This window comes from Nerophis ophidion, linkage group LG28, assembly GCF_033978795.1.
Source record: "Nerophis ophidion isolate RoL-2023_Sa linkage group LG28, RoL_Noph_v1.0, whole genome shotgun sequence".
NCBI lineage: Eukaryota > Metazoa > Chordata > Actinopteri > Syngnathiformes > Syngnathidae > Nerophis > Nerophis ophidion.
Window position 1 is genome coordinate 14,448,053 of NC_084638.1, and position 14,494 is coordinate 14,462,546.

The 14,494-nt window shown below is 40.8% G+C and overlaps 1 protein-coding gene across 1 annotated transcript in view; it reads right to left on the reverse strand.

Moving 5' to 3' along the window:
- LOC133544917 (uncharacterized) overlaps nucleotides 1-14,494 on the reverse strand; it is a 133,947-nt gene that overhangs the window by 41,960 nt on the left and 77,493 nt on the right. The window contains exons 26-29 of the mRNA XM_061890162.1: nucleotides 11,276-11,647; nucleotides 5,320-5,664; nucleotides 189-524; nucleotides 1-103 (exon numbers count right to left, since the gene is read on the reverse strand). The exon at nucleotides 1-103 is cut by the window's left edge and continues 29 nt beyond it. Coding sequence (XP_061746146.1) covers nucleotides 1-103; nucleotides 189-524; nucleotides 5,320-5,664; nucleotides 11,276-11,647 — 1,156 coding nt within the window. The remainder of the gene's footprint in view (nucleotides 104-188; nucleotides 525-5,319; nucleotides 5,665-11,275; nucleotides 11,648-14,494) is intronic.

Sequence of the window (14,494 nt, forward strand, 5' to 3'; positions counted from 1 at the left end):
GCAACTCTGCATCGTCGATCGCCATGGAGACTTGAGATTCAGCAATAGTTGAGGAGACAAATATGGAGCCATTGGCCTGCATCCTATCTGGACTACCCCACTCCTAGAGAGCACGATATAAAGAGAACATATTGACATTTTCCATTAAACAGTGTCAATACAATGTAAATAATATGCTGGAAATATACCTGTGCCATGCTACAGTTGTTGTGATACTCCAGTGCCCCCTGCAGGCCCGAATGTGACATCACAGTTCCTCTGGCTCTCATAACACACCCATTCAGTAAAACGAGGGCCTCGGTGTCATGTTGTTGTTCACCAACTGTGCTTGTTAAAATCACCCTGCTGTGTTCAGGGATATGTCTGAGAGCAGGGAGGTTGTGCCTGAGCTCACCTTCTAAACTTAACTCCGGCCAGCCCTGAGCATCTAGCCGAAGGAAAGTCCTTCTATCCTCCAGACCTGCATCCAACATGGCAGCCCATTTACTCCGACTCTCCTGCCACACTGATCCATTGAAGTTGCCCTAGGAAGGAACAACAAATAATACTTAAAATATATTTCAAGCCAAAGTTTCATTATCTTAAAGTAGGCATGTCAACATGTTAATGCATGTGAATAATAAACATTTGAAAAAAATCATGTTATCATAAAGGAATCAAGACTAGTTGATATAAAAAAATAAAATAAAAAAAAATGCCTTAGTGTTCTAGTTGCATTTGTTAAAACAGCTTCAGAAATTTTGCGGGTTGTGTTTGATCAATCAAGGTCCTTGGAGGGTCATTGTAGTCAACTGACAAAAACGTTACTGCAATATCTCTAAAATGAGAAAATTAGTTGTCAAAATCAGATATCGAAATGATCTTTCATCTCGTCTTGCATTTACTATTGTCCATCCATCTTCTTTTTTTTTTTCCGCTTATCCGAGGTCGGGTCGCGGGGGTAGCAGCCTAAGCAGGGAAGCCCAGACTTCCCTCTCCCCAGCAACTTCGTCTAGCTCTTCCTGGGGGATCCCGAGGCGTTCCCAGGCCAGCCGGGAGACATAGTCTTCCCAACGTGTCCTGGGTCTTCCCCGTGGCCTCCTACCGGTTGGACGTGCCCTAAACACCTCCCTAGGGAGGCGTTCGGGTGGCATCCTGACCAGATGCCCGAGCCACCTCATCTGGCTCCTCTCCATGTGAAGGAGCAGCGGCTTTACTTTGAGTTCCTCCCGGATGGCAGAGCTTCTCACCCTATCTCTAAGGGAGAGCCCCGCCACCCGGCGGAGGAAACTCATTTCGGCGGATTGTACCCGTGATCTTATCCTTTCGGTCATGACCCAAAGCTCATGACCATAGGTGAGGACAGGAACGTAGATTGACCGGTATATTGAGAGCTTTGCCTTCCGGCTCAGCTTCTTCTTCACCACAACGGATCGATACAGCGTCCGCATTACTGAAGACGCCGCACCGATCCGCCTGTCGATCTCACGATCCACTCTTCCCCCACTCGTGAACAAGACTCCTAGGTACTTGAACTCCTCTACTTGGGGCAGGGTCTCCTCCCCAACCCGGAGATGGCACTCCACCCTTTTCCGGGCGAGAACCATGGACTCGGACTTGGAGGTGCTGATTCTCATTCCTGTCGCTTCACACTCGGCTGCGCACCGATCCAGTGAGAGCTGAAGATCCCGGCCAGATGAAGCCATCAGGACCACATCATCTGCAAAAAGCAGAGACCTAATCCCGCGGCCACCAAACCGGAACCCCTCAACGCCTTGACTGCGCCTAGAAATTCTGTCCATAAAAGTTATGTACAGAATCGGTGACAAAGGACAGCCTTGGCGGAGTCCAACCCTCACTGGAAACGTGTCCGACTTACTGCCAGCAATGCGGACCAAGCTCTGACACTGATCATACAGGGAGCGGACCGCCACAATAAGACAGTCCGGTACCCCATACTTTCTGAGCACTCCCCTTTGAGGAAGCGGTGCCTGGGGAATCTGTGGTGGGCTCTCCTATTTCTGAGGCTGAGGTTGCTGAGGTAGTTAAAAAACTCCTCGGTGGCAAGGCCCCAGGGGTAGATGAGATCCGCCCGGAGTTCTTTAAGGCTTTGGATGCTGTGGGGCGGTCTTGGTTGACAAGACTCTGCAGCATCGCGTGGACATCGGGGGCGGTACCTCTGGATTGGCAGACCGGGGTGCTGGTCCCTCTCTTTAAGAAGGGGGACCGGAGGGTGTGCTCCAACTATCGTGGGATCACACTCCTCAGCCTTCCCGGTAAGGTTTATTCAGGTGTACTGGAGAGGAGGCTACGTCGGATAGTCCAACCTCGGATTCAGGAGGAACAGTGTGGTTTTCGTCCTCGTCGTGGAACTGTGGACCAGCTCTATACTCTTGGCAGGGTTCTTGAGGGTGCATGGGAGTTTGCCCAACCAGTCTACATGTGCTTTGTGGACTTGGAGAAGGCATTCGACCGTGTCCCTCGGGAAGTCCTGTGGGGAGTGCATTTACTATTGTAGAAAACCCAAAACCAGTGAAGTTGGCACGTTGTGTAATTCGTATATAAAAATAGAATACAATGATTTGCAAATCATTTTCAACTTGTATTCAATTGAATAGACTGCAAAGACAAGATATTTAATGTTCGAACTGAGAAACTTGTTTTGTTTTTTTTTGCAAATAATCATTAACTTATAATTTAATGGCAGAAACACATTGCAAAAAAGTTGGCATACTACTGTGCTACATAGCCTTTCCTTTTAAAAAAAAACTCAGTAAACATTTGGGAACTGAGGAGACCAATTTTTGAAGCTTTTCAGGTGGAATTATTTCCCATTCTTGCTTGATGTACAGCTTAAGTTGTTTAACAGTCTGGGGTCTCCGTTGTGGTATTTTAGGCTTCATAATGCGCCACACATTTTCCAATGGGAGACATGTCTGGACTACAGGCAGGCCAGTCTAGTACCTGCACTCTTTTACTACGAAGCCACACTGTTGTAACTCGTGGCTTGGCATTGTCTTGCTGAAATAAGTAGGAGCGTCTATGAAAAAGACGTTGCTTGGATGTCAACTTATGTTGCTCCAAAACCTGTATGTACCTTTCGGCATTAATGGTGCCTTCACAGATGTGTAAGTTACCCATGCCTTGGGCACTAATACACCCCCATACCATCACAGATGCTGGCTTTTGAACTTTGCGTCTATAACAATCCGGATGGTTCTTTTTGTCTTTGTTCCGGAGGACACGACGTTCACAGTTTCCAAAAATAATTTGAAATGTGGACTCGTCAGACCACAGAACAATTTTCCACTTTGCATCAAGTCCATCAGACCCAGTGAAGCTGGCGACGTTTCAGGGTGTTGTTGATAAATGGCTTGCATAGTAGAGTTTTAACTTGCACTTACAGATGGAGCGACAAACTGTAGTTACTGACAGTGGTTTTGTGAAATGTTCCTAAGCCTTGTCTTTGCAGTCTGAACTGAATATAGGTTGAAAAGGATTTGCAAATTATTGTATTCTGTTTGTATTTACTATTTATACAGCATGCCAACTTCACTGGTTTTGGGTTTTGTAATTCTATTTTCACTTTTCAACAAGTCAACTCCAGACTTCAGACTACATAATGTGGCTGCCAGATTTTTGACATATTCACTCAGAACAGCCCACATTACCCCATTCTACCAAGTCTTCATTGGCTTGCAGTCAAATTTTCACTAAATTTAAGATTTTAGTCCTGACTTTCAGTGCATTGCAAGGTGGGGCCCCTAAGCATATTGCTGATTTGTTGTGCCCCTACACTTCAGCCTTCAGGCCAGGGTCTCCTAAACATCTCTTAAACTTATTTTGAAACCCGGGAAGACAAATAAATAAATGATAAATGGGTTGTACTTGTATAGCGCTTTGACACTACTTCCACATTTACCCATTCACACACAAATTCACACACTGATGGAGGGAGCTGCCATGCAAGGCGCTAACCAGCACCCATCAGGAGCAAGGGTGAAGTGTCTTGCTCAGGACACAACTGACGTGACGAGGTTGGTACTAGGTGGGGATTGAACCCTCGGGTTGCGCACGGCCACTCTCACACTGCGCCAAGCATTCCGGGTAGTAGTCCGAAGACTTTGGAATGACTTGCACCAGTCCCTCCGGGAGCTTGACTCTTATTAACATTTGAAGACTTCACTTTTCAAAAAATGCTTTTAGTTAATGGACAATAAATACAAAAAACATTTTAATTATGTTGCCCTTGTTGTAATGTTCTGTATTTTCAATGGAACATATAAAATGTTGGTGTTGTTTACTTGAATCATATTGCAGTCTACACACATCTCTTATGTTTGACTGCCATTATATTGCAGTCTACACGTATCTCTTATTTTTGACAGCGGGTCACACTTATCATTTGACCAAGTACCAAATAAAATAACTTTGGGGAGGTATAGCTCGGTTGGTATAGCGGCCGTGCCAGCAACTTGAGGGTTGCAGGTTCGATCCCCGCTTCAGCCATCCTAGTCACTGCTGTTGTGTCCTTGGGCAAGACACTATACCCACCTGCTCACAGTGCCACCCACACTGGTTTAAATATAAAAATTAGATATTGGGTTTCACTATGTAAAGCGCTTTGAGTCACCAGAGAAAAAGCGCTATAGAAATATAATTCACTTCACTAAGCAAATCCAGAATTACATTACATTAGCCGCAGCGAGTTATAAGGTGCACTGTTGAGTTTTGAGGAAAAAAAAAAGGATTATAAGTGCATCTTATCATCCGGAAAATACGGTAAGTTAAACTTCGCCTTCACTAAATGGACAGCCAGCGCATGTAAGCTACTTAACGTCGGTGAAGACAAAATGCTGCAAGAAGATGTCATTCATATCGCCACAGCTGATAGCATTGTAACAAAAAGATCAACAATGTCCTTTAAAATGGTGAATAAACTTGTTTAAACAACTGGTTAAAGGAAGAGTAAATGCATATTTAATGGTGCACTATGTAAAGTTGTTTATGGGTGTTTACTATCTGTACCTTGCTTGCTATATTATTGCTAATATTTTGAAAAAGTGTACTTAAATCTTACTTTACATATTGTCACGGAGTTTTGAGCTATTCAATGACTTGCAGTTAAATAAAACATTTAAATCGTCCCTGGATTACATTGTGACAACAAAATTGTGTTTGTGTCGAAATATCAGGGTCTTTTCTTAAGCAAATTTTAATTATGCAAGTGAGTAATAACTTTTATCATGATTAACCAAATCAATCCAATTTAAGAGCGTGATTCATCTGATTTAAAGAAATAATCACTTGACAGCCCAACTTTAAAATCATTATGCTTACCTGCAATGATGGGCAATTAGACTGCAGAGCCCAGAACCGGCCTGCTCTGACTTTGTCTTCAACAAATCTAAGAAGACATGTCCCTACTTTTATGAACAGAACTTCATTCTGTTCAGCGCCTCCAGGAGCAGTTGCCTTTACAATTATTGTCTGAGGAACTCCTTTGCTTCTAAGACTGGAGAAAGTGTGTGTAAGGGTTCCAGACAGATGTGGAGAGGTGCAAGACTGTCCAAGCTCCAAAGAGAAGTCCTGGTTGTCGGTCCTTAGAAAAGAGGTGATCATACGTCCACACGGGACCCCTAAAAATGACCCGTTCAGAACCAGAGTCACTGGAAGGATTGTTTCCTATGGAAGAACATATTAGGAGAAAGTTCCATGTGTTTACTTGATGTCAACAAAGTTAAATGATATCCAATACAAGAGCTGCATCAAGTATGTTAGATTTTCATTTTCATTTTACAGTTTGCAATTCTGCATAACTGCACTGCAAAATACCAAAAGTGTTTATTTCTATTTTAAAGGCCTACTGAAAGCTGCTACTACCGACCACGCAGTCTGACAGTTTATATATCGATGAAATATTAACATTGCAACACATGCCAATACGGCCTTTTTAGTTTACTAAATTACAATTTTAAATTTCCCGGGAGTTTCGTCTTGGAAACGTCGTGTAATGATGACGTGTACGCAAGATGTCACGGGTTTTTAGGAAGTATGAGCTCTGCGCACACACAGCTAAAAGTCGTCTGCTTTAACGGCATAATTATACAGTATTTAGGTAATCTGTGTTGCTGAATCTTTTACAATTTGTTTAATTTATATTGGAGAAGTCACAGTAGAAAGATGGAGTTGGGAAGATTTAGCCTTTAGCCACACAAACACACGGTGATTCCTTGTTTAAAATTCCTGGAGGTGAAACTTTCCTATGGATCAGAGCGCGGTCAAGCAAACAGGGATCCCCGACCAAATGTCAACCAGCAGGTTTCGGTAAGAAAATTGTGGTTAAAAAGTCCGTTCTTACCGGAGAAAAGCTGAGCTTGTGCCGCCCATAGCTGCCGTCGACTCCCCTGAGACATTGCGAGTCAAGACACCCTTCCGACTATCAGGTACTATTTAACTCACTAAAACACTTGCAACACAATAGAAAGATAAGGGATTTCCCAGAATCAACCTAGTAAATGTGTCTAAAAACATCGGAATCCGTCCCAATACAATCGCATATTTTTTTATTTTTTTACTTTTTTCTTTTTTTTAGTCCGTCGCTATCAATATCCTCAAACACAAATCTTTCATCCTCGCTCAAATTAATGTGGAAATTGTCCTTTACCCGGTCCGAATAGCACTTTTTGTTGGAGGCTCCCATTAAAAACAATGTGAATATGTGAGGAGCCATCAAACATGTGACGTCATCGTCTGCGACTTCCGGTAGAGGCAGGGCTTTTCTCTTAGCACCGAAAGTTGCAAACTTTATCGTGGATGTTCTCTACTAAATCCTTTCAGCAAAAAATATGTCAATATCGCGAAATGATCAAGTATGACACATAAAATGGACCTGCTATCCCCGTTTAGATAAGAAAATCTCATTTCAGTAGGCCTTTTAATATATTCATGTTACCTTATAGTTTATGTTAAAACATTCCTATAATTTCTATTACAGATTTTTATTGGGCATCACTGCATTTTGCAGAAGAGTGTGGCCACTGGATATGGTACAGTATCTTGTTTTTTGGATATCGTATGCAGTCGCGATTCAGCATTTGTGTCCTGTTAAGGACTATTCTTCCTCTGGGCGAAATAAAACGTCTTGGAAAGTACAACATTTTTGGCTTTCGTTTTGCTCCAAGAGAAAAAACACAATTATCTCAATGTGATTCTTGTCTTTGCGCACACACATACATTTTTCTCTGTTCTAGTTTTAATGCCGTTACTATGTAGGAGATTCGGAGAGTGGACAAGAATGTCTGTCTGCACAACTTACACGCCAAGTTAACTTTCGGTTTCGTTGTCCTCTAGCAAGCACGTGAGAAGTGCGACCAGCTTTAGACTGCTGGTATTGCTATTGTTTGTACTTACGTTTGTAGCTACGTACTTACGTTTGTAGCGTTGTCCCCATACCAGTATTTTGGTACCGGTACCGAAATGTATTTCGATACTTTTCGTTCCATTTTGATACTTTTTTTATAAATAAAGGGGACCACACAAAATTGCATTACAGGCTTATTTTTTAACAAAAAATCTTACCGTACATTAAACAAATGTTTCTTATTGCAAGTTTGTCCTTCAATAAAATAGTGAACATACTAGACAACTTGTCTTTTAGTAGTAAGTAAACAAACAAATGCTCCTAATTTAACTGCTGACGTATGCAGTAACATATTGTGTCATTCTCCATTCAATTAGTTTGTCAAAATTATTAAGGACAAGTGGTAGAAAATTAATGATTAATCTACTTGTTCATTTACTGTTAATATCTGCTTACTTTCTCTTTTAACATGTTCTATCTACACTTCTGTAAACATGTAATCAATTATTCTTCTGTTGTTTGGATGCTTTACATTAGTTTTGGATGATACCACAAATTTGGGTATCAATCCGATACCAGGTAGTTACAGGATCATACATTGGTCATCTCCAAAGTCCTCATGTGTCCTGGGACATGTTTCCTGAGTTTATAAACTTTAATATAAAAAAAAAATAAAAAAACGAATGAAGATTTTGTGATACAAAAACTTTTGATAAAATGATAGTAGTATCAACTAAATACGCTCCTGTGCTTGGTATCATTACAGCGGATGTCAGTTGTAGATCCACCAATGGCATTTGTTTACATTGTCACGCCAGTGAGCTACAGTGTGTAGTGAAGCATATTTAGCTATTCCTCGTCCTACAGGGATGATACTTGTAAGAAACTTACTCTGTCGCCATGGAGGCGAGGATTATTAGTTTAGAAATAGCTAAAACACTGCAGACTGCGGAAGGACGTTAGCCGCAAGCTAGCAAGCCATGTCTTAAAGCACCTCTTCCTGAAAGGCATTTCAGTGTTGTCAGTTCTTAGACCAAAATGCATCTGATCTCCCTTTTCTATCTACACACCATGTCTGCTAGCAAGTACTCAGTGATTGTGCGCTGGGGGGGGGGGCGGGGGTATCCAGTACTTTTTAGAGACGGTATAGTACCGAATATGATTCATTAATATTACGGTACTATACTAATACCGGTATAGTGTACAACCCTGCTTCTTTGTATGAAATTAATTGTTAATCTTCATTTCTAGTCACCTCTCATTATTTAAAGTTAAAGTACCAATGATTGTCACACACATAATAGATGTGGCGAATTTATTCTCTGCATTTGACCCATCACCCTTGATCACCCCCTGGGAAGTGAGGGGAGCAGTGGGCAGCAGCGGTGATTTAACCCCCAATTCCAACCCTTAATGCTGAGTGCCAAGAAGGGAGGTAAAGGGTCCCATTTCTATAGTCTTTGGTATTACTCGGCCGGGATTTGAACTCACGACCAGAGGTGGGTAGAGTAGCCAGAAATTGTACTCAAGTAAGAGTACTGTTACTTTAGAGATTTATTACTCAAGTAAAAGTAAGGAGTAGTCACCCAAATATTTACTTGAGTAAAAGTAAAAAGTATGTTGTGAAAAATCTACTCAAGTACTGAGTAACTGATGAGTAACCTGATTACGGCAACAAATAATGCACAAAAACATAAAAATAGCAATGAGCAAATTCAGAGCCAGGAGTATCTCTTAAGCAACTAAAACAATATTATATATTAAATAATAGTACATTAAAATAAAATTTAAAAAATGGCACATTGAGCCACAATAACTTAACAGCACCATAGCCTCAGGAGGCATTCATTGATTTGATTGATTGATTGATTGATTGATTGATTGATTGATTGATTGATTGATTGATTGATTAAAACTTGTATTAGTAGATTGTACAGTACAGTACATATTCTGTACAATTGACCACTAAATGGTAACACCCCAATAAGTTTTTCAACGTTATCAATTACTTAGTAAATGACCAAGTCGAGGTGATCTACCTCATATATACATATACACACATATCATATATATATACACAAAACAATTATACACATATATATATATATATAATATATATATATATATATATATATATATATATATATATAAAGACATGCACCTGGGGATAGGTTGATTGGCAACACTAAATTGGCCCTAGTGTGTGAATGTGAGTGTGAATGTTGTCTGTCTATCTGTGTTGGCCCTGCGATGAGGTGGCGACTTGTCCAGGGTGTACCCCGCCTTCCGCCCGATTGTAGCTGACATGCACCTGGGGATAGGTTGATTGGCAACACTAAATTGGCCCTAGTGTGTGAATGTGAGTGTGAATGTTGTCTGTCTATCTGTGTTGGCCCTGCGATGAGGTGGCGACTTGTCCAGGGTGTACCCCGCCTTCCGCCCGATTGTAGCTGAGATAGGCGCCAGCGCCCCCCGCGACCCCAAAAAGGGAATAAGCGGTAGAAAATGGATGGATGGATGGATATATATATATATACACATTTATATATACAGTATATAATTTACATTTATTTATTTTGCCTATTTTGTTAACATGTTGAAGGTGTTTTAATGAATATACATGCATGTTTAACATATAGATTCCTATCTTTCATGAAGACAAGAATATAAGTTGGTGTATTACCTGATTCTGATGACTTGCATTGATTGGAATCAAGACGTCCAGGTTTTCAAATGGAGGAGAAAAAAAGTTCCTCTTTTCTGTCTAATACCACATGAAAGTCGTTGGTTTTTGGCATCTTATTTGTCCAGCTTCCATATTCGTATTTATACACTTTACAAGAAATACATTGGCGGCATGAATTGATTACGTGGACCCCAACTTAAACAAGTTGAAAAACTTATTCGGGTGTTACCATTTAGTGGTCAATTGTAGGGAATATGTACTGTACTGTACAATCTATTAATAAAAGTATCAATCAATCAATCAAAAAAAAAAAGCAAACTCCATAGCTTGCTAGCTTGTTTGCGCTGGCTTTCGGAGACTCTTATTTTGTTAGCGCAGGCGCGATGGAGCGGCACTTTTATTGTGAAGACAGGAACTGTGCGATCAGTCTTTAGGCTTTTGACCGGAAGTACGGTTGAAATAAAAATTGTCTTTTTTCCTTTACACTTTTGATTGATTGATTGAAAGTTTTATTATTATATTGCACAATGCAGTACATATTCTGTACAATTGACCACTAAATGGTAACACCCGAATAAGTTTGTCAACATGTTTAAGTCGGGTTTTACGTATCACGGTCATGTGACCGCCTGGCTCTGTTTGATTGGTCCAACGTCACCAGTGACTGCATGTGATTGGTGAAACGCAGGCATGCGTAGATCCTACTTTGAAGCTCTGTCATTAACCAAAACAAACATTAATAGAGCGATAAAAAAAAAAGTAGCGAGTAGCGAGCTGAATGTAGATAAATGGAACGGAGTAAAAGTAGCGTTTCTTCTCTATAAATATACTCAAGTAATAGTAAAAGTATGTTGCATAAAAATTACTCGTAGAAGTACAATTTATCCCAAAAGTTACTCAAGTAAATGTAACGGAGTAAATGTAGCGCTTTACTACCCACCTCTGCTCACGACCTACCTATCTCAGGGCGGACACTCTAACCACTAGGCCACTGAGTAGGTTTAGAAAGCTTTAGAACTAAATAATCTGTGAGGACTTGCATTTTTTCTTTTAAATAATTAACTTAAAATATAAAAAATGTTCACATAAAACATGACTCATTCAACAAAGTCAGTAATAATAAAAAAAATATATATTTGCAGCTGATCTCGGAACATAACCACCATGAATAACAAAGTATTCATGCTAAATATGTTGGATCATTTTAATGAGCTAAAGGATAAGTTTTAATAATGATTCTTCCCTACCTGTAAGAAAGGACAGTAGTTGGTCACTTTTACGTTGTAAGAAAGTTGTTTCACATCTGCTTCCGAAGATTGTGCCTTGTCCAGATGACCACTGAACTGACAGTTTCCGATCTCCAGGGCAACCATTACCACGGGCAGGGGTGCAGCTGAGAAATTCAGTGCCAATACTCCTTTGGAAGGAAGTCCCAGGGCTTCTATTGCCTCAATAGTGTGATTGACCGATGCGGTCACACTAAGGCTCTGTTGGCAGGTATGAGACCATGCAATGCTGACTTTCTGTTCCTCATCAGCTAGAAGAAAAGCACTGAGATCTGTACAACATCCAGAATGGTTGATGGAGATGTTCATTGAAGTTTGTGAAGGTAGGAGGCTCTGTAAAACAAAAAGAACAGAAGTTTAGGAACAGCCCAGTTTTAACGTAACGAAAATTCAACAACTTTAACATGAAGTTACAAATAAAAAATTTGACCCAACTCTCTTGTTTGGGCTGTCAGAAGTTTGGTTATGTTTGGGTTTCCTGTCCTGGTGCTCTTATTTTTCCGGGTTTCCTGTTTGGTCCCTGTGTTTAGCAGCACCTTTACTTTCTGCTCCTTGGTCCGTTCAATTGTCCTGTTTCTTGTTTAATTAGTTTTATTTAGTTCCACCTGGGTTGCTCTTTTTCAGTGTTGGATCATTCATCTTGCGCTTCCTTTCGTGTGTTATTTTGGGTTCAACGCATATTTGTAGGTAATAAATTGTGTTTTACTTGCATTCCACCTGCCATTCTCTGCAGGCTTGGGGTCACGTCAAAGCAGGGACCCAAGTGGAACTAAATAGAACTAATTGAACAAAGAACAGGTATGCTGACAGGACATGGAACAGAAAGTAAAGGTGCTGCAAAACAAAGGGACCAAACAGAAAACACTGACAAAACAAGAGCACCAGAACAGGAAGTGATTTTAAACACAGGAAAACCCAAACATGACTACACTGTCTGACAATCTTCATAGAGCTAAAATCTGTCTCATGTTGTCCATTAGTGATAGTTGAGATCATTATACATGCGTTCGTTACATCTCGTCTTAAATACTGCATTGTATAATTTTTGTGTCTCCTCATGTCCAGCAATAATCGACTACAGTTAGTCCAAAATGTGGTAGCTAGACTTTTGATTAAGACTACAAAGTTTGATCATATTACGCATATACTGGCCAACCTACACTGGGCACCCGGTACACTTAAGATTAGAGATGGTAAGATGAAGCTTCATGAGGCATCAAACCACTTGAGCCAATTGGTTAGAGAATTTCCCGAAGGTTCAAGGCAGGGGTCGGGAACCTTTTTGGCTGAAAGAGCCAAGAAGCCAAATATTTTTAAATGTATTTCTGTAAGAGCCATATAGTATTTTTTTTTAACACTGAACACAAATAAACGCGTGCATTTTTAATTACGATCAATATTTCTAGAGTATAATAGGTCTCTTATTCTTTGTAATAACATTGTTATTCTGAAGCTAACTGTGGAAGGTGCGTGGCCTGCGAGCCTGCAGCGAAGCGGGGTGTTGCCAGGACCGGCCTCAAAATCAGCGAGAGGTGTGTAGATGGCCCACCTGGGCCTTGTTATCTCATCACATGTCGCTCTGTTATAAGCAGCAGCCAGGAGGAGAGACAGGGTTGGAGCTGGAGCCAGAGCGCAAGCAAGAACGAAAGAGAAAAATACAATAGCTGGAAAGCAACTAAGAGACTTATTGAAAAATAAAACAATATTGTAACCCTGAAACAGGCTCTCATGTCGGTGCTTGGTGGTCTGAAGAACCCCCAGGAGAGCAAGCCCCACATTAAGCAATAATAAATAAATAACTTCTTACCATTAACGCAACTTCTTGAACATAAAAAAAGCATAAGAATGTTTTAAATTTTGAGCGTTTATATTTAACACTGTTATTACAAATGGAATTATTCATTACTTATCGTGTTAAGCAATGTCAGTTCCGATTCATCCGAGAGCCAGATGCGGTCATCAAAAGAGCCACATCTAATTCGCGAGCAATTGGTTCCCCACCCCTGGTTCAAGACATGCTTCGGCACAAGACTCCACCTGCTGGTCAAATGTATGATTAAAAACAGCTGTATATTAACCACAAATGTGTGAGGTATTGAAATGTTGCGTCTGTTGTGGCTCTTGAAAATTTTTTTTCATCCGGCTGTTGATTTCTGGTGGCTGGTTAAAAAATAAATATGGAATGCATCACTTCATTAAACACAATCGAGGATTGACGTTGCCAAGAATTGAACCCAGGTCATGTGGCGTAAAAGGTCATTTCACAAACCACTACGCTACAAAAGTTGTGCAGGTAGATCTGACACAAGTTGGGTATTTGAAATACATACCAATAACCGGTTTGAATTAAGTTTGTCGCCATTCTTTAACTCTAATGGCTTTTTAAAAAAAATATATTTTATTCTTTATCAGTATTCTGAACTGACCAGAAGGAAAGCCCACACTTTCAATGGAGCATGGGTGGTTTATGAGTTGTCGAATCTCCCAGCAAAACCTGAACCACGTCCTGAAACAGTCATGTGGTAAAGGCATGCAGCCAGGCTGAACCCCGTGCCAACACGGTCACAAGGTAGATCCTGGAGTCATTTCCGGCTCCTCCCCTACGTAAAGCAAGCTTTAATGCACGCTTCAAAAAAACACCCCCCAATACTCCACACATGCCTCGAAGCCTCAGCACATTTCGTCACATCATTACTAAAGATGCGACTTTAAAGTTTACTTACTTACGTGTTAAATATTAAACCGTTTAGCACTATCTTATGTTGCTGATTGTATTGTACCCTAAATTCCGTCCAGAAACTGGCATTCTAAGAGATTAGTGATTACCAGTGCCCAAACAATGTATACAGGCTAGAGCCATTTTCCATTCAGGCTTCAGTACTCTGGAATGCCCAACCTGCAAAAGTTGGAGATACCATCTTGGTAGAAGCATTTAAGTTACACCTTAAAATTAATTTACATACTCTAACTTTTAAATAGGCCACGGATAATCCCTGGAGAGATACCAGTCTGGAGGACGTGCTAGCTGTTCCAAGTCATGACCTCTATGAACTGGATGGAGATCTCCTACAAACCTCTGCTCGGCTCCAACGGACCGGACTCTCACATTATCATGAATAATTTGCAAAATCTGTACCTACTTGGCATCTACTGCAGCCGGTCTCCCAGGATGTGGGTTCA